The sequence below is a fragment of the Adiantum capillus-veneris genome, chromosome 14 (genome assembly GCF_014529385.1).
Source record: "Adiantum capillus-veneris isolate H3 chromosome 14, ASM1452938v2, whole genome shotgun sequence".
Classification (NCBI taxonomy): domain Eukaryota; kingdom Viridiplantae; phylum Streptophyta; class Polypodiopsida; order Polypodiales; family Pteridaceae; genus Adiantum; species Adiantum capillus-veneris.
The window spans coordinates 105,324,170-105,344,266 of record NC_140944.1 but is presented as its reverse complement, the minus strand read 5'-3'; the positions used below and the strand labels follow the sequence as shown (position 1 = coordinate 105,344,266).

Sequence of the window (20,097 nt, the reverse complement as noted above, 5' to 3'; positions counted from 1 at the left end):
TTATGTTGTATATTTTAGACAAGATTTTAGAGTATTCCTCCATGGTGCATGGTCTTATGGATATTGATAGATCTCTCTAGATATTATAATCATTGTACAATCTACATTAGATGTGTTGTTATCTACAACAAATGAATTTTAACATGGTTGGTTATCAATCATAGGCTAGAGTTATCGGTTACAAGACATAGGCTAGAGTTATCGGTTACAAGTCATAGGCTAGAGTTACTGGTTACAAGTCATAGCTTATAGGTAGCAAATTATTGTGTCATGTAGGTAACAATTTTTCATACACCATAAGACACTTAATCACTCATTTCATTTGACCAATGAGTTTAAGGATTCCTCAAAAACGTTAAAGGTCGACATATAACTTCTAGCTTGGTGGAATTCATCCATGGTTCTTCCTTCCCTTAAAAGCCTGAGCCAACAATACTCACATTGGGAATGGAAAGGATTAACCTTAAAGAATCTATATTGTACAAACTCAGCCTTGTCAACATAGGAAAGTAGGACCAAACTTACAATTCAATGCTGGAAAAAATAATGCATAGCAGCTAAAATCACAAGAAAGCGCATAACATGGCAAAGTCCCATAGTTCTTTTGGAACCCGTTCGTTTTCGTTTCAAAACAAGGCGTTTGGAGACAGACATTGGCACTGCCTTTCACTCAGACGCGAGAGAGAGAGAGAGAGAGAGAGAGAGAGAGAGAGAGAGAGAGAGAGAGAGAGAGAGAGAGAGACGAAGATGAGAAACTATAGATTAAAGAGGAGAAAAATAAAACATACCTTCCAAAATTTGGAAGGGTTCTCCCATGTACCATGTACACGGGCTGATTAATTCCCTTCCATTTACCCTCCCTTTCGGCAGAAAGGGAATGGCAACAAACAACCCAAAAAAGTATTGGCGGATCAAAAGATCAAATGAGGTGTTGTTTGTGTTAGCCTCTGGCTGGGATGTACATTAAAAAATCCTTGGCTGGGATGTACATTAAAAAAGGATTTTTAGAAAAGAATAATGACACCGCCCTAGTGGCATCATCTAGGAATCTAGAATCACAGAAGTCATGCAGCGTTAAGGGGGTAGAGAGGCCTGATTTAATCCTGATTAAGGTGCACGAACAATTACTGAGAACTGAATGTAGTAAATTAACAGGTAGCTGCAATATACAACCCAAAAATGGGAGACAACCACATCATAAAGTGGGCAAAAACTCTTATCTCAGCCACAGCTGCTTAATTGAACCGGATCAGCAGAGGGCACTGTCAGAAGCTGAGGAGCGGGCTGCTGAGACGAGGACATGCCCCCTCGGGACCGACGTTGGCAGTCTGCGACAAGGGCGGACCTGGCGGACATCAGCCCTGCAGGTCTGTAAGCGTCCTCTAGCAGTCCAAAACTCACCCATTCCTGCAGATGCCTCTCCAAGCCCCAGTTGTCCGGAATCATAACCTTGCCTCCCACCTGCACCCAATGATGCTGAAGCCTTGCCCTGCCGCATAACCTCTCATGCCCACATGCGCCTGCATCAGAAACCTGGGGTGGCGCTGCACTTTTTCCGTCTGGCTGGCCTCCGCCTTCAGCAATAGTGAGCGCCGACAAGTCTGAGTTCACATCCAGAAGAGGGCAGCGCTTGAGGGAGGAAATGAAGGGCGTGCACGCGGCTGTCGAAGGCTTGAGAAGGGGAGGGTTGGATATAAGCGACAGGGAGGCCGCTGGCGATGGCGAAGTTGAGCTGGAGAAGGGGGAGGACGAAGACGCAGCAGCAGGAGAGAGGCGCCGGGATTTCACCATCGCCTCGCCTGCTCTGCTCACCACCACGAATGAATATGAAGACATAAAATCATGGCCAATATAGTGGCCGGCAGACCTCCGTAGTGTGAAGCCGGCAATCGACAGAACTGGGGCCCTTTTCGACATGTGGCCACATTCAGATCCTGTCCCTTTTGCTCCTCCAATCAGTCAGCCCTTTCAGATCTCCATCATACCCATCTTTGGCAAACGCACTCCTACTTTGGAATACGTTCCCACACGAGATACACCTTCCCCCACTTTTTGATTGTCTATAAAGGGCGGTTCAACTGCTTGCCTAAGAACTAGTCACAAGGACGTGAGCTCTATATGGCGAAAAACAATTGGGCAAAAACGAGGTAATAATTTTTCGGACCCACCCTTGCTGAGGGCGGCCTCACCCGCTAGGACACTCACGAAGGCCCCAAACTTTTCAGCAAGAAAAGCGTCGAGTGGCTTGATCTCAAGACCCCACTCATAGGAGGCCGATGACATACCACCAGCTCATGGCCCCTCGATGTTTGCGAAACGATAGGCGCAGCATGAGTGTGAATGTGAGTGGAAAAGAGAAAACATGAAGCACTACCTTTGCGCAGTCTGAACCCGCCCTAAGAAAATCGTCATACGTTACCAACATAGAATGTTCCAAACACCAGACCTTTAATGTGTTTTTACCGGATAAAAGTCAATATCTTAGCTAATCGAAAGAGCATACTCAGTCGGTTGAGCCTACTTGGTGTAACCCCAAGGTTGAGGGTTCAAGGCTCATGGGCTCTATTCGATGGGTGCTACCCACTTCCCCATTGGGAAATTTGTTCCCACGGTATGGCCCCTTGTGGGTAGAATGTGCAATTGGACTCTTGGCTAAATTTGAAGCTTGTAAAGTTGTAACTTGTCTCAAAGAAAACCAACACAAATTCACATAATTTACAACAAAACAAGGTAAATTCTTCAAGTTTTGACACACTATCCATCAACAATTTGAAAAGGTGTGCGGAAAAATACCACTATCAAAATAATATTCTAAGTACGTTTTATCGCCCTTGCAAATATAATATAATCTCTCTCTCTCTCTCTCTCTCTCTCTCTCTCTCTATATATATATATATATATATATATATATATATATATATATATATATATATATATATATATATATATATATATATATATATATATATATATATATATATATATATATATATATATATAGATATAGATATAGAAAATCTTTAACATGTTTACATCTTTGCCATTATAAGCATGGCCCTTTCCTTCATATCCTGGTCTCTGGAGAACAGTGACCTAGTTTTGAGGATGTGTACAAGCAATCGACTTCTAAAACACATTTATTATTCAAATTGAGCATGGACCACAAAAACTAGTGAGCATAAGACTGTAGACAAAAATGCATAGCCTCATCATCTGATCTCAACAATTTAAAGGTGACTTTAAACCTAGTAACTTGAATACCCCATGATTATGACCACCAAAGTTGTCCCCATTCCCACCATTCAAAGATACCATAAGAGATGCTTTTGGGCTTCAAGTCTTTTACATCTTGAACATGGATCATCTCCCCTATTCTTTATCTGCATTTTCTAAGCAGTAGCTGGCAAGGTACCACAAATAATTAAACAGTGAAAACACCTTAAAATTAAATGGGCATGGAACAAACCATGTATTATTACAAAGTATGTGTCCACCAACCTTTACGTTTGTCATCTATCCTAGAAGAGTTACATATAAGCTGTCTATAGAATTCTTTGGTTGGAGAAGTCCACCAAGTAGCAACAAATTGTGGCAGCACCCAGTCTCTAAATCTATCTTCAACATTGGTTGTGGGAGCCATTTCCAAGCTACTAACATAGGAACAAAGTAGGCTCCATGGAATAATGAAGCCAAAGTACTTTTGAATTGTCTTCTAATTGTCGCAAAAAAGTTTAAGCCATCCTATGAGTCCAAAACTTTGGGCAATATAGTATATCCCTTTTATGTAAACGAATAGTGATTTCCTTGGCAAGAGCAATGTCGGTGGTTTCTTGAAAACAAAAGACCAGAATACATTCTCCACAGACAAGGAATAACCTATATTATTAGGGAATACACATTTCCAAGACTTGATAAAATCAATTTCAAGAGGGGCAATAGAAAATAATTTTTCCCATGAGGGTAGATTCCAAGATCCATGAAAGTAGATCATAGATGCATCAATTCTACACAAACATGCTACCCACTCAATACTAAAAGTAAACATATGTTTCATGAGGGTTGCTCTCCTAGCATGAATATGCATGTCCAATTGTAAGAATCCAAGACCCCCTACATTTATTAGAGCAGGCATGTAATCCTAGCAAACCATAGCAGAAGCACCAGAATTATGCCCCCACAAAATATCAGCAGTGATGACCTAAAGGCTTGCAGAATTTTCTTAGAAGAGTCCAACAAAATGATAAAGTACAACATGTAAGGGTTCAAAATATCATGTATGATTCCTTAGAGGGATCGCTACAATTTAAAAAAATAGTGTATCACATGGGTCAAACAATAGAAATTATTCTATTCTACATTTTCTCACATTTTCACACACAGAAGGGTGTTGAAATATGATCTAGAAAAGAAATGATTTAATAGAAAAAGGGTCACTTTTATTGATGATTTGACAAAGTGCCCAATGCCTAGATGCACTACCATAATATTATCACATATGAAACTTCCCCAATAAAGCCAGATTATGAGCTATGGATGTACTTCCTCAAGAGTGGTGTCAACCTGATAGGAACAGCCTTAGCAAGTAGCTTGTATAAAACATCCATCACTATGATGGGTCTCCATTGAGACAGTTTCTTGGGAAAGATGGTTTTAGGAATACGCTTGATGATCACCTACTTGAGGCTTGGGTCCATGTCATTCCTAGGGTAAGACTGGTCAGGCCAAGGGACAAGACAGACATGCGGTCAGGGGGTGCTATATTTTGGAAGGCTATGAGTCTATATATAGCAAGGTTGGGTGGAGAGCTGCATGCTCCAGTCCACTCTGGTCTTACATTGGGGAAAACTTGATGGAGGAGAGGGAAAGCAGACATGTAGGGTCGTGGTGCATGAGATGTGCATGGAGATCCATGGCTTGTCTTTTTCTCTCTCATCCGCAAGTTGTTAGGCCTGCAAGAAACAACCCTTACAAGGGCTCGATAGGGAGAAGGCGATATGAAGAGCTGCAAGAAACGATTCTTGCACACATGAGGTGCAAAGACGACTTGCACGAAAGTGCATGCGGTAGGTCTTGGTGAATTTGTATTGGCAAGGGGTTGATTTTACATTTCTTGTTCACCTGCATTCAAGATCTATAGCTAGCACCGCAAGCTATGTGTTTTCCCTATGTTGGTGCCATCGATGTTTTCGACAGAGGTTCCATTTTTTCACACAAGGGAGCTCAAAGCCACCAAGTTTGGGCCAATTTAATTTGCTTAGGGGTGCATGCTCACCCCTAAACCTTGGCCATAGATCGATGGCCTACACACCGGCTCATACAAGCATAGATCTAAACCCGATCATACAAGCACATAGATGATTGCACATTCTACAAAATTTTAGACAAGGCCTAAACAAAATTTCCACCTTGATTTCGAAGTTTTTTTTTTGAACTACTTATTGACCTTAAAGAGACTATCAACATTTCCCCAACAAGGTTCGTTTTTTGGTGTCGTAATTGGCATGCCTAATCAAGGCTTAGGAAAATGAAGAGCTTGGGCAAGGCCGCCTTGGCAAGATGAAAAATCAACAAAGAGATCAGCCATGGTTTCCGGTTTGGCAAGGATGACACATTTGGCAAGGTAAAGCACAAAGCTATGGACTCTCAAGCCGCAAGGATCCCTCTTTAAGGAGCAAGGCTCCGCATCTCATTACTGGAAGACAATTTTCCCTCGAATTGGGCCATATGGGCTCCAAGATCGGGATGATTGATGGGATCAAAGCGAGTTTTTCTGACGCTTTTCAACATGTCTCATAGAAACAAGGTAGCTTCTTTCCAATTTCTCATCAATTGATTACAATTATAGTTAATGCACGTAAGCAAGATTGCCTAGCAGCAAAAATAGGACATACTCAGCAAGGCCGATCATTAATTACAATTCTAAGAAGCCGACAAGCATCTTTCTCTTCTATTTCAAAGTTTAGGGACATGGCTCCTACACCAGTTTACTGAACCCAATGCAATCAGAAATGGTCATGCTCAACTCATTGTCAGCATACAGATCCAATGAGATTTCAAGGGTAAATGCCAGCAGTATTGGGCAACCCACGTACACTTTGTCTATGCAGTTACTATAGTTCTTTTTATGTTTCTAATATGATTTCCTCCTCGACAAGGTCGACAATTGATGGAGTTGTTAGCAGCGGCTAACACATGCTACACCGATTATGCATCATGCTAGGGATGTGCTATGGATGTGCACAATATTTCCTATTCACATTGTAGAAAGTCTTGGGCTCATTTTTGGAGTTCCAAATTGTATATGCTAGAGGGCTCAACTTAATCCCATAGTAGAAAGCCTTGTGGTGCATGCCTTTATAAGAAAGCATTTTATGCAAAGAGGCTTCATTCTTGAGGAGTCATTCTTGAGTATCCACTCTTGAGAGCTCACTCTTGAATGCTCACTCTATGGATGGCCTAGCCTTGAGCTTAATGCCCATGCTTAGAAGGCTAGTGCTAATCCATCGTAATTACAGAAGCCTTTCTTAATCTAGTCTCTACTTTCTTCATTAGTCTTAATTCTTCTATATATATTCCATTATGTCATGAAGTAGTTTCACCTTCTCATTATCATAGATTTGAGTTTGTGGTGATGACTTCTTGCTGATTGACCACTCCTATCATTCTATGAGTACTCAATTTGTGATATTTAACTTCTCTAATTAGGTTGATTAAATGGGTTCTTAATCTTGTGATAAGAGTATGTGCCCTATTGTTTGCTCGTGTGTGGATGGGTTTAATGAGACTCAAGCACCATTCACCCTTGTGTGTGTATCTTTTGATTAAGTACCTTGATTGGCATGTGGTGATTGTAGAGACCAGCACCAATGCAATTAGTGTGTGCTTGTCAAGAGAGTGCTTTGAGATTCAAGTCTATGGCAAGTTGGACTTTGGTGGGATTATTGTGTGTAGGTGATACTTGATTTCTGAATCATGGTGTGATTAGAGTTAGTGATTCATGGCTAATATCTATTGCATTGGAAGAGCATTCTCTTGAATCCTCTCATTCAATACATTCAATGATGCTTATGCCTCCAAGCTCTAGCCGGGTTGCCGATCCTAGGACTGATAATTTTTTGGGTCTTGGGTTTTGATTAGGTGATGCTATGAATACCCCTAACATTTGGCGCCATTGTCAGGGATCGTTAACCTAAGCTAGTGAGTAGAGGATGTTTAGAATAGAGTAATTTTGCTTCTAATTTTATCGGTTTTTGAGTGTGTAACTCAAACTAGTGTGATTTGATTATGTGTGTGCAAGTAACTGAAGCTAGTTTTTGTTATGAATATCCCAAACCTCCAATTTCACTAATTTTTCACTAACCATTACTAATTTCACTTCATTTCCATGCTAATTGTACTAATTTCATGCTAATTTTTTACTAACTTTACTAACCTAACCGCTGACGTTTGATGTGTAATTTATGTTAAATCCCCTTATAAGAGGTGGAATCGACACTTTTATCAAGTTTCTTTGTGCTAATCCATGCCTAAGTTGTTGATTTGAGTGTTGAATTTTGGCCATTAATTGGTCAATTTTGAGCTAAATTGGAGATGCACACACTTGTGTGTGCAATGATGTATCTTCGTGTGGATCAAAGGAATAGCTTGGAGTGTGATTACGATGTAAGTGCACTCACTTGCTCATGTCCATTCTTGATTGATTAATGTGGTCCAATTTGTGCTAATCACTTTCTAAAATTAGGTATGTAAATCAAGTCACCTACATTTTGTGCCTAATTTGAATGAAATTGATGGTCAATTTTGACTAATGAATGATGTATGTGTCAAGATTAAGCTTGATTGTCAACAAGAATGCATGTGTATGCATAAAGATCAATGTGTGTGTAATGCACCAAAAAGGGAAAAAAACTGCCATAAAATTCAAGTGTGTGTGCACATAATCTTGAGTGTGTACATGCATATACATTGAACATATTGATAGTATATGAATGTGCAATCATGTAATTTATGTGTATGATAGGAAATTCCAATCATTGGATATGCCTAATTGCCAAAAAATTTGAGCAAAGATTGAGTGTGTGTGTCAAATTGAAGACTACTTGATACAATGATTGATGGTCAATTTAGGTACCCAAATGATTTTTCCTTGTGAATTGTGCATGAAATGTGTGTGCAAACATTAGGGATAGGCCTAATTGCATTGCCAATTGAGCCAAATTTGAACTTTTGTGCTTAATTTTTGAGTGTACGCATTGCTTGATTGGGTCATATTAATGTTAATTTTTAACAAATTGAGCATGTATGCATTTGTTTATGCTTGATCAAGTTTGCAATGAAAAATTGATGGATTTTTTTTGCATATAATTTGGTCAAATTTGGGTGTATGTGCCTACTCAATGGCATTAGATATCCAAATGGGGGATGAATAATTGGTCTTGGATTCCAATTATGATGTTTACCATGCTGGTACAACTCTTGCAAGGCGCATATTCCATCATCTAAAACTATTGAGATCGCCATTATGGCCAAGGGCTGGCTTATCACACTATTTCTCTTATATGTATGCATGGCATGCCAATACAGTGGGATTTATTCTGTTGAATCCTTATTTACACTTCAATCATCACATCAGCTACTCTATTCAGGAAGAATTGAGGCTGGTAGATTGGCTTGTATTGTTGTATATGTCTTTAGCCACAAGCATTTTATGTCATTGGTTCTATGAATAGGTGCAGCCAATACAGAAGATGCTTTCTGTAATAAAAAGTAGGCATGTCCTAACTATCAAAAGTAGCTAATTCATGAGATGACATGAATAATCTAAGAGCGACTCAAAGTAGCGGATCTCTTGTTTGAAAACCCAAGGAAATTCAGTATGACTACCTTCTTGGGGGTGTTATAAATCTTTCTCTTCTCTTCATAGCGAGAGAAGATTATTTCAAGATCTATTTGTGAATAAGATTCCAACTTTAGAAGCTTTGTTACTTGTTGCAGCAATGATTATGTCTTTAGGAGTGTTATTTTCAAGGATATGATATTTTTAATACACAATCACTCTATAGGTGTTGAGGATCATGGTTTGATCTCATCATTGTTATACTTTCAAGGAAAGAAGTTTACAATCTACCAAGGGGTAGTGGACAAATTCAACTTTGCAAGTTGATTCTAATCACTATTGGATATGATAGACTATGTTGATTATGGTTGCTATTAGTTTGAGAAATTTTCATTTAGAGTCTAACCAAGGGGTTTGACATTGTAGATTCTAACTTGGGGGTTTGGATTGCAAAGGCCAAGGTTACCAGTGCAATATTGCTTGATTTTCACTTAATCTTTCATTAGTGTTACTAGGCCTTTTCAGGTGGGAGATTTGGTCATGTGCATTTGACTATGGGTAAGTGAACGTTGTTTTCAACATCCAAGGATGCATATGATTTTGTTCTCTTGCGTTTTTGAATATGTGTTGATTGACATTTTCAAGTAGGATGTATAAGCTTCAATGTTGTAATCATTTTTTCTCTTCAAAGACATTAAAAGATCATATAGGAGCATAGAATGTTGGGCCGAGTGTCCCAAACACATTTTTTCATTATGTTGTTATGCACCTACTCATGGAGTTTGGTTTAGCTAGTGTGGAGAAAAGTTTATGAGGGTCCCTCTCGATCATGTCGCTGAGTGTTCATAGCTACCTCCACACACAAGTACATCTTGTACTTCTTGCTACTAGGTTGCAACAAGCTATGGGAAACCCTGCCTTGAAAGCTGAAGTTACCCAACAATTCATGCTTATGGGATTTCTCTACCTCTCCAAGAAGAAATAGATCTTAGGAAGCCTCTTGTTGAGACTTCCAAAAGAAGACTCTCTTTGATAAGAGAAGAGGAGGAATCCAATGAACGAGAAAGAAGTGAATCTCCGAATTCATTCTAAAGATGTGGCTCTACAAAGATGGTGGTCTTGACGATCCCCAACTCCTCCCAAGAGGAAAAGATCATCCTATAGTCCTTCCCCTTGTCACTCCAAAAGGGAAGAGAGAAAACAAGGAATAAAAAGGCAAGAGAGAGGTCACCTAGTTCTCCTTCTTCTTCACCTTCCTCCTCTTCTGACGAAAGCAGCGGCTATTCTCCTAGATAATACAAGAGGAGAGGACATCGCAAATCGTACCCTACTTGAAAAATGTAAAACCTTGGAAACTACCATGTCCAAATCCTCCACCCAACCTCCCTTTTATAGCCTCCTGGCCCTAGGATCCCTTCTCCACTGGGTAGCTGGCCCTTGGCGAGGTCCTTGACCTCCAGGGTGGCCCTTGGCCTGACATTACTCCCCCCTTGGAGAAGCAATTTTTTCCTCAAAAACACAAGTGATATTATCTTCGTAAGAACACTAATGTTTTCCTTATTGGCATCCCATACGCAAGACAATTGTGCATATGATACTTGGTGCAGTGAGGAGGCTCAATGAAACCAAGAGCAACATCTTGATTTTCAACATTGTTGTCCTTTTGCAAATACGTGTATCTAAATGGTAACTCAATTTATAACTCATGTGAGTACTTTAAAGGAGTAACCACAAATAAAAGGTGTCTAAAGACATAACCAGTTTTCAGACTTTCTGAAGACACTGGACAAATGCAAGAAACCTTGGTGCAACTTTCTATAAAGTTGTGAGGCGGATTTCCAACTCGCGTGAGTATCTTGAAAAGCTCATTGCTATTGAGGGACAGAATAGGGAGTGTCCTCATGTCAGACTTTTGAACATGTTGGAACACAATAGAACTACATGTTCACCCATAATGAAGGTTACATGCCAACATGATTTGTCATCACACCTACTACGTCCCTGACGTATGAAACTATTGAATCGGTATCCAACCCCACCACAATAGGTGTTCAAAGTTGAGAACCTAATCAAATTCTATAATAGGGAGAGAATCGCCCATTCAAAAAGCTTTGTGCTAACATATGCGCTAAGCAGATCCTTTAGCAAAGAATACGAATAAGCTGTCCATCCAACGCGGGATGAATAGCAGCAGTAAGAGTGAGGTACTTTCCCCCAACCACTTTTACAGACAGTCTTCCACGACTGACGATAAATTGTGGTGCAACCATTGAGTATCTAGTCATATACTCGATATGGAATGAAGACAACCAACTAGATTGAAAACGGTTTGGAGTGGAGTAAGCTCATAGAGTTTAGACCAACCAGCCACAGACACCCATACTAAGCTGTTACCTTGTACGATAGGGTGTAAACTCATAAATTTGCTTGAAAAGTTGCACTTGAAGTGCAAAAAATTGCAAAAACAAAAAAGTCCATGAATTAGCATGCCACTCCAAATAAATTAGTGTTAAACACTAGGGCCCATAACACCTAGTGTGCATGCATTTAACGCAAACTTATCCAAACCGCAATTCCATAACGAGACTTTCCACGGTACATACGGGAAAGCCTGGCAACAAAAGTTGGACCATAACAGAATGTGACACCCCAATCACACCGAGGTACCAACCATGAGGCATTCTCATGAACGTAGCATACTTGGCTATATGTAGAAACGACCCTCTGTTAAGGTGGTTTCATAGCACTTGTAATTGGAACAAGTATATACTTAGCACCCCACAATTTTTGGCCACTAAAATTGTTCCTGATATGGTGTGCTCCAAATGGTCTAATAAACGGATGCGATCAGCACATAGGGACTTCTCGCAACACATTATTAGGAATTAGGCGCAAGTGTCAGTCCCCCAAACTCACATGTGGAATATGCCTCAAATAAGGATGTCAGGAAAAATGACATCCATCAAGTACGAGCGTGTACTTGTGTGTGGAGGTAATTGCAAACACTCTACGATGGGAGTGAGAGGGACCCTCATTAGCCTTGTTCCACACTGGCTAAACCGAACTCCTTGAGTTCCTAGACCATGTTGTATCCCATGTGACAAAATGTGCCAAATCAAACCCTACACGTGGATTTATAACAGCATAATGCAGAAAAAATATATGGGACGCGATGGCCCAAAATGCTTTGTTTCGACATTCCCTTGGCATGTCTTTGAAACATTCAAGCGTATTTATACGACCTAAAAAACATACTAAAAAATGGAATAACACCAAATCAATAGATGCGTACCTGGAGAGTTGAACTTAATGTTCACTTACCCGTATTTAAATGCAGAGGAGCACGTCGCCCACCTGTGAAAAAACCAAGCAACATTGCACTAGAAACCCTGGGTGTTGCCTTTGCAATCCAAACCCGTTGGTTAGAATCTACGTAGTCAAACCCCTTGGTAAGACCCTTTGTAGAAACTGCTCAACTAGCAGGTAACGATAACCAACATAGTCAACCGTGTATAGAATGATTGGAATCAACTTAAAAAAATTTGAATTGATCCACTACCGCGTGGTAAATTGCGGAATTCTTGCCTTGAAAGTATAACAGAAATGGATCAAACTGTGATCCTAAATGCCGATGGGATGATTTAGTAAACATCTGCTGGTTCTTACCCCAAAACTGTACTTCCATAGACACTCATAGTGCTATAAAGAGAGCAGGTTATCAACACAAGTGAAAAGCCTAGCTCTTATGGACAGCCATGCTATCGCAACGATTTGTTGCAGCTGGACTCCGTGTTATAGATCAGCCTATGCAAGTGTAAGTTCATCAAAAACTCAACTCAATCGTCGCACCAAAACATTTTACAAAATACCCAAAAACATATGTAACGGCAAGACTCTTGCTTGGCCATGAACATCTATGGGGAGTCCACTGGGTAGGTATGTTCAAGCTGGAGAACAATCACCCAAGGGATGCCACAATTGGGTCTTACCCTAGATCTAACAATGGCTCTTAGCCAGCCTGTGTGACTCATAGCCCTTATGTCAATTAGCGTTCAATCAACAAAGACTAATTTGGATGGCATCTTGACCATTTTCTAGCTGAGAGTTAGAGCACCTTGGCTCAGGCTGACTCACAAGCAAAATGTGTTCATTATTCCTTGAGAGAAATAAGAGAGAGAAGGAGAGAATGTAGGGCTGAGGAACTTTTCATAAACTGGTATGATGTGTATAGTTGGTGCCCATGCTCGTGTGCATCTTATGCCTAGCCTGTAACTTCCTATAAGCATGCAACAATCTACCTTGATGACTCTCTCATTGAGAGAGGTAACTGAAATCATATAGGGACTATCTTACTGTGTAGGGGGCAAGGAGAGCTTAAATATGGCACTTTGCCTATGAATTATGTCCTAAAGTTAGGTTCCTGTTAATGTTGGTGCGTGTTGACAGCAACCAAAAAGCACGGTAAACAATCCATCACTTATCTTGTTCGTGATAGAGTTACTAGTGTGATGGAAGGAGCATAATTCATGAAGCGGTAGAATTGAATCCACCTCACTAGCATGCCTTGCATGCAGAATTATAAGCCCTTGCTACCGAGAGTGATGGCCTCAAATGTGAGAGCCCAAAACCAGAAGTGCCCTGCACAGTGGCCTATATTGTTAGGAAGACATCCTAACTTGATGGTGCCACACATAAAATGGGAGTAGATATCTGTATTCTACCAATTCCACAAACATATAGACCAATGCCCTTGATTTGAAGTCAATGGGTAGTACCTTGGCACAAGTGAGAAGCCTTGTTGCGTGTAAAAGTGTCAAAGCACTTTGCTTTGCATAAAAACAGTAGTTTCCAAGCAAAGGTGTAAACATGGAAAAACAAATAGGAGTTAAATGCATCTAACCTAATCATCCTGCTATAACCAGCTGTCTTGAACTTTTGATGGAAGAACTCGTTCCCATCCAGCTCATAGCCTATTCTACTGTGCGAGAGAGAGCTGTCATGTGGATCATATACACCTTCTGTGCATGTAATGAAATAACACGCTGACAAACTGATAAATTCCTCCAAGGTTTTATGCTCATTGCATAAGCCAGACGAGAAAATCTCAAGGCAAGATACCAAATTGGAAGCCTTGCTTCGCTTAACAACGTATGGAGTTCCTAAGAGCTCATAGTCAAAGGATATTGATGCTAACAAACAGATGTCATAGCAAAAGAAAGTCGACCGTGGCGATCATTCACAGATAAGCGACCGTGTCAAATAGTACACTGTATTGAAATACAAAAAAATACTTGCAAGAGATGTACCTCATATGTGCTTGGCATGCAATCATTGCCAATTACTATAGAAAACGCATTGGATCACATGCACAGGCCTTGCCATAACTGCAGATCGCGAATGGGAGAAGTCATTGGGCCAACGACTGTGTTCATAGCTGTGTAACATAGCATCTCCCATGCATGAAAAACATTCATGTGTTGAACATGATTGAGCATCTCGATTATTGAAACGCCTAATGGATGCTTCGAATGGAAAGAGATCTGCAAAATTCACTGAATTGAGAATTGAAAATGTGAAAGCCAACTTGCTTACCAATGCTGATAAGCCCTCTTCGAGCGGTGAAACCATGTCGTCATATTCTGGATGTCCTTGTTAACAAGATCTGACGCACTGCATGATTATGTATAGTGGAATGTTTTGGACACATTTGCAAGATGTTGTCACCGCAAATAGGGCAGAGACCAAGTCCGTGCCGTTACATGATCTCGAAGTTGTGTACAATCATGTCGGAGCTTTTTGTAATTGCTTGGAATATTTTATCGTCAAATTTGCAATTTTAAATCCCGCCTACCTACCTGATATTGCTGAGGTCATTGAATTCCGTGTTTCACTCATGCAACTATGAACCCGATGCGGATACCCTTGCATATGTATGCCGGTCACCACAATTAGATGCTATTTGTCTTCATGTTGAACTTGCCAATAGAACCCTAGTCCCCCTTGTAGAGGCTGTTTGCATGAGCATGCAGCCATACATGAGTGCATTGAGGCAAATGATTCAAGCCCACAGTGTGGGACGGGCTGCCAGGACTGGAAGGCGCCCACGACCAAAAACCCAAAAAGAGAGAAAAAAAACGAAGAAACCTGCAACCACCATGGCAGCTCTGCACGAGAGAGAAAACCGGGCACAAAATAACTTTTGCTGCAAATTGGGGCTCGGCCCTGTGTCAAAAACTACTGCTCTCCGACATGCGCTCCCATGCAATCTACCTGCGAGAGCGGTTTGGTGGAGGTGTTTGCTCCCTCCCCGCCATGCAATACTTCCATGCATCCACCATGCAATACTTCCCCCCTTCCTCCATAGCTCCCTCTTCAATAGAGCTCTGATACTAGTGTAACCCAGGGAACTGCCATGTCTGAATCCTTCGCCCAACCTCCCTTTTATAGCCTCGTGGCCTTAGGATCCCTTCTCCACTGGCCAATCGGCCCTTGGCCAGGTCCTTGACCTCTAGGGTGGCCCTTGGCCTAACAAAAAAGGTCCCAAAAGCTTAAGAAGTTCAAAGAGGGAGGAAAGAAAAACTTTTTTTCTCACCTATGATGGCACCTTTGGTGCTACTGACAAATTATTGGCCTTCATCCAGCAATTTGATGCAGCCTTTGCAGATGAGGGGTTCACATAGTCCTCCAAGCTGTGCCATGAATCTATGCACTTTCAAAAATCTGCATCTATGGTGGGATAGTCTCTGCAGGAATTGCAAAGCCCCAAGGACATAGAAAACTCTAAGAGTTTCCATAATGAAGACATTTCTTACAAGCAATGCCAAGGACAAAGTGCTTACTGATTGGAGAAGCTTGAAGCTACTCTGCCACGAGTCTATCCACAAAAATAGACTTTTCCAAGCAAAAGTAACAATTTTGTGCAAAATTACTTGAAGAAATGGCCGAGTATGCAACTCCCAACGGCCCGATCCTATCACCAAAGCACACTATGGTTGCATCTCATATCAATTTCCAACAAGGGGCTAAAAGGAATGCCAAGCCCATTGAAAACAAAGATCAAAATTATGCAAAGGGGAAAAACAATGCTCAAAGTTCTTCCCAAGGAAATGCCAACAACAACAATAACAACAAGACCAAGGATAAAGGAGTTTACAAAGGTAAAAACAAACTCTCTCCTGAAGAGCTAGAGGCTTTTTGCAAAGATCATAAATGCTTTAAGTGCGAGGAGCAAGGACATGGCTATCATTCTTGCCCCAAAAGAAATGTCCGCAATGAGACTCCTAGATCTTCCATGGTTGAATCTCCAAAAGAGGATGATCATTGCAAAGGATCATCCCTTTCATATGCTTGGGGGAAGGAGAGGGAGCATGATTCCTTCATCTTATTTGATCCTGGCTCTTTGATCCTGGCTCTACTCACAACTTCATATCAACAGAGTTTGCCACAAAGCTGGGCATGCAAGCTTTTGAGATGGGAGATAATGTAGCTTGTTGATGGGGCTTTCAAGGGATAGCAAGCCTCTGTTACTCCCTTGCTTGGTAAGTTGAGGCTTCATGTCCAAAGCTATGTTGACAAAGAAGACTTTTTTATCTCTCCTCTCCAACATGAGGATGTTATCCTAGGGGCACCATAATTCAACCGCATGGCTACCAACATGAAGTTCTCTGAAAAAGAATCAAATTCACCTATAGGGAAAAGAGCATGTATATAGATGCTAATGAGTCTCGTCATACTATACCACTTGTAAATTCACTTGCTTTTGATAATTCAATGAAAACCTCAGATTCTTCGTATATAATTTTTTTCAAAGAGTCTCTAAATGATGCTAATGTTTTAACAAAACAAAGAGGTAGGAATCAAGAAGAATTAGACTTGTCAATTTTCTAAATGGACTCCAAGATGTATTTATTGATGACATCCCTATGGAGTTACCTCCAAAACGAGGGGATCATGACCATAAGATAGAGCTTATACCTGGGAGCTCACCACCTAATAAACCTCCTTATAGAGTTTCTCAAGCTCAACAAGAGGAGATTATGAGGCAAGTGTATTAGCTAATTGACAAGATGATGGTGAGGCCTAGCTCCTCTCCCTTTTGTTCATTAGTCTTTTTAGTGTAAAATAAACGAGAAAGGCTCAATGATGCTGGAATTGAGTGTGTGGCCAAAGAGGAGGTTGTGATGCCAAAGACAGAGGAGATTCCGATGCAGCAGGCATTTCCAATGGTGGAGAAAGGAGAATCTCAAGCAATGGCTTTGCTTCCAGTGAAGGTATGTGAATTATGGTTGATGAAAAAGATGGTAGATACAGCTCTATGGAAGCTAGTTCAGCAGGTGCAGAGTTCTATGCTCAAGGCCTCCACTTTATTTGGTTGGGAGGGAGGGTCAGACATATGTTGTAGCTTGGCATCAGGTACTTGTTTTGTTGATGATGATATGTTTGGTAGCCGGGAATGTGGCATTTTAGTTGGTGTTTACAGCTTGGCAGTTTGACCTGGCAGCAGAGAATTGGGGTTTGGTAAAGGGAGGCAAAAAAAAGTTTTTGTTAAAAAAGGTAATGGGGTTTTTTTTGAAGCTCAAAAGGCTTGGGGCTTTGCGGAGCCGCCACGTGGTGCAATATAATCCCATATGGGCAGTGAGTTCACGCGAAAGCGCAGTATATAAGTAGGCGAGGCCTCTTCCATTAGTACACAAGAGGAGTGAGGGGAGCTCCCCTCCCCATGGCTATGGCGCGAGTAGCTGAGCGCTGTCGTGGCACTGCAACGGTGCTGCATGGCGGTTTGGTGGCAGTTTTGAGCGGCGGTTCCGGCGCGGTAGTGGTGCCTGCTTGGTTGAGGTCGGTGATAATGTGGCAGGAGGTATGGGACAATGCCCCCGCCCGCCAAGGGCCTAATCTTTTGAGGGAAGGGGTTGTACCCCCCCCCCCCCCCCCAATAGTGACATCGCTATTGCCTTGAAGGGGAGAGGTCCCGCTGCAGAGAGATAAGCCGGCAAGGGTTGTTAAAGGACGAGCCAAGGGCCCTCAAAGGCCAAGACGAGGGCAATCTAGGCGGCCAAAGTGGAAGGTGCAAAGGACAAACGTGCACACCATGGGAAGGTTTCCAAAAATAACCTATGCCAAGTGTTGGCAATGCAATCAAATGCTAAAAGGAACTCCAAATGAAGTGCACGACATGGAAGGGGACCCCATTTTTCTTTTTTGGGACTCCTAGGCACACCCCTATAAAAGGAGGTTTTTATTTATTTTTTAGGGTCTTTTGGACCAGGGTCTTTGGCCAATGTGAGTTTTTTTGCTTGAGGTGTTTTTGTTTGGAAATAAGACGTAGCTAAATAGATAATTGAGTAGATTACTTAATGGAGAGAGACAGATTTATATACACGAGATTATAGAGTAGAGAGAGAGAGAGAGAGTACACACGATATACGTGGTTCACCCAATGTGGGCTACGTCCACGGGAAAGCAGCCACTCAATGGCTTTAGTACTTCAAAACAAGAAGTAGTTTACAAAGGGATTATACCCTTAATGGAGCTCCCGCCTTGCTTCACTCTCACCACCTCACACTCACCTTGTTGCATCAACTTCACACTATGAAATGTGTGTAGAAATGGCCTCCTTTTATAGGCCAAAAGGGCTGCCCTCTCTTATGAGAGACAGCCATGTGTAGCCGCCCTTGTGCGAATAAGTCCAAATCGGACCCTCCAATCCGCCCATGTGTGGCCGCCCTTGAGAAGACAAGTCCGCTTTTGAATTCGGCCACCGGCCATTGAATTCGGCAACCGGCCACCGGCCATTGACTTTCGACCACCGGCCACCGGCCATTGACTTCCGACCACCGGCCATCGGCCATTGACTACCGGCCACCGGCCAACCGACCGGTTGTTTTCCGACCACTTTCCGGCCGCCGTCCGGCCATAATATTCCGGCGAAAAGGAATATTCCGGCGAATAAAAAGTCTCGGGGGCCTCCGCCCCCGAGGCCTTTAAAGTTGCCCCTGATTCTTGTCCGTGAAAATTTTGGTTTCCGGTGAGTGATTTTCCTTCACGCACGATGGCTTCTCCTCATAATGGGGGCCTTACAAATGTGCGCTTTTACCACAGAAAATTACAAGGGTAAATCAGGCTCCATACTTAACAGTTTTGCCAAGGCCTTTGAGCCATTGTTTTTGGTTGCCAAGTTTCATGCCGGCGGTGTGTTGGTTGTGCATGATATTGCCTATGCTAGAAGACTATTCCCTACTGTTTCTGGGAATCATTCCCCGTTTCCCCTTCTCTTCTCTGCTTGTATGTGTGTGTTTCCGGGTGTGTGTGCCCCCGAGGTTTGTCGTGCAAAGAGAGATAGAGAGAGTTTGTATGAGTGTGGAAGGCTATGAATTGAGCGAAGCGGAGTGATGGTTGTGTATGGTTGTGTGAAAGCGGTGGTTTGTTTGCGTGTAGTGCTGAGTTTTGAAGGTGTATGTGTGTATGGTTGTGTGAAAGCAGTGGTTTGTTTGCGGGTAGTGTTGAGTTTTGAAGGTGAACTCTAGTGGATTGGGACGTTGTGTATACCTTGGGCTATAGTGAGGCATTGTGTTGTGTGCTAGGTGTGTCCCCCTTGCCCCCTTCCAACGTCCTAGAATTGGAGGGAGTTTCCTGTACGTTGTCAAGAAGTAGGCAGTCTTGCCAGGGAGGCACCATGCCTCTTGCTGTGAGAGTTTGTGAGGAAGCTCAAGGGTTATGAGAAAGAGCGAATATGTAGATAACATAGCTTCTAGAGCTAAAGAAGAAATGTAGCCAAAGAAGCCTCTCACTTTTCCTTACAAACACACACGTGATGGAGAGAACTCATGAAAGATAGTCAAAACAAAACAAAAATGAAAACATCGAGATTACGATCATATTGTATCATGGGTAGGATAAAAGGGTTAATGGATGAGTTAATGATATTTGATCTTTTTTGTCCAAATAAGCTGCGGATTGCTCTTTGGAACTGTAGCTTTGTGCTTACTATAATGTATATGTTTTGTCTAGCGATTGGGATTAGTTGTGAGTACAAATCCTCTTGATTCATAATAAAATAACCACATTCACATCAAAAGATAAGTCATAGTCAATAATAGGTAGTATGATGGGATCTGGTGAGAGAAGTATTTTGTTGAGCCTTTCATGACCAAATAGAAACACTATGCGTTGTTGAAAGTGAATCTTTCGACTAATCCAAATGTTGACCCTAATAGATTGCACTGAATGGAATTGAAAGAAATTACCTCTATGTGGATTATGGT

General features: G+C 41.7%; 1 protein-coding gene across 1 annotated transcript; it reads right to left on the bottom strand.

Annotated features, from left to right (window-relative positions):
• Window positions 1-1,124: 1,124 nt before the first annotated feature.
• Window positions 1,125-1,830, bottom strand: LOC147442891 (uncharacterized). Its single transcript, XM_086529738.1, has one exon. The coding sequence runs from the start codon at window positions 1,789-1,791 to the stop codon at window positions 1,222-1,224; it is 570 nt and encodes a 189-aa protein (XP_086385864.1). The 5' UTR covers window positions 1,792-1,830; the 3' UTR covers window positions 1,125-1,221.
• Between the last annotated feature and the right edge of the window lie 18,267 nt (window positions 1,831-20,097).

Coding starts and splice junctions, on each gene's coding strand:
- LOC147442891 (XM_086529738.1), bottom strand. CDS start 1,791: ATGGTGAAATCCCGGCGCCTCTCTCCTGCTGCTGCGTCTTCGTCCTCC.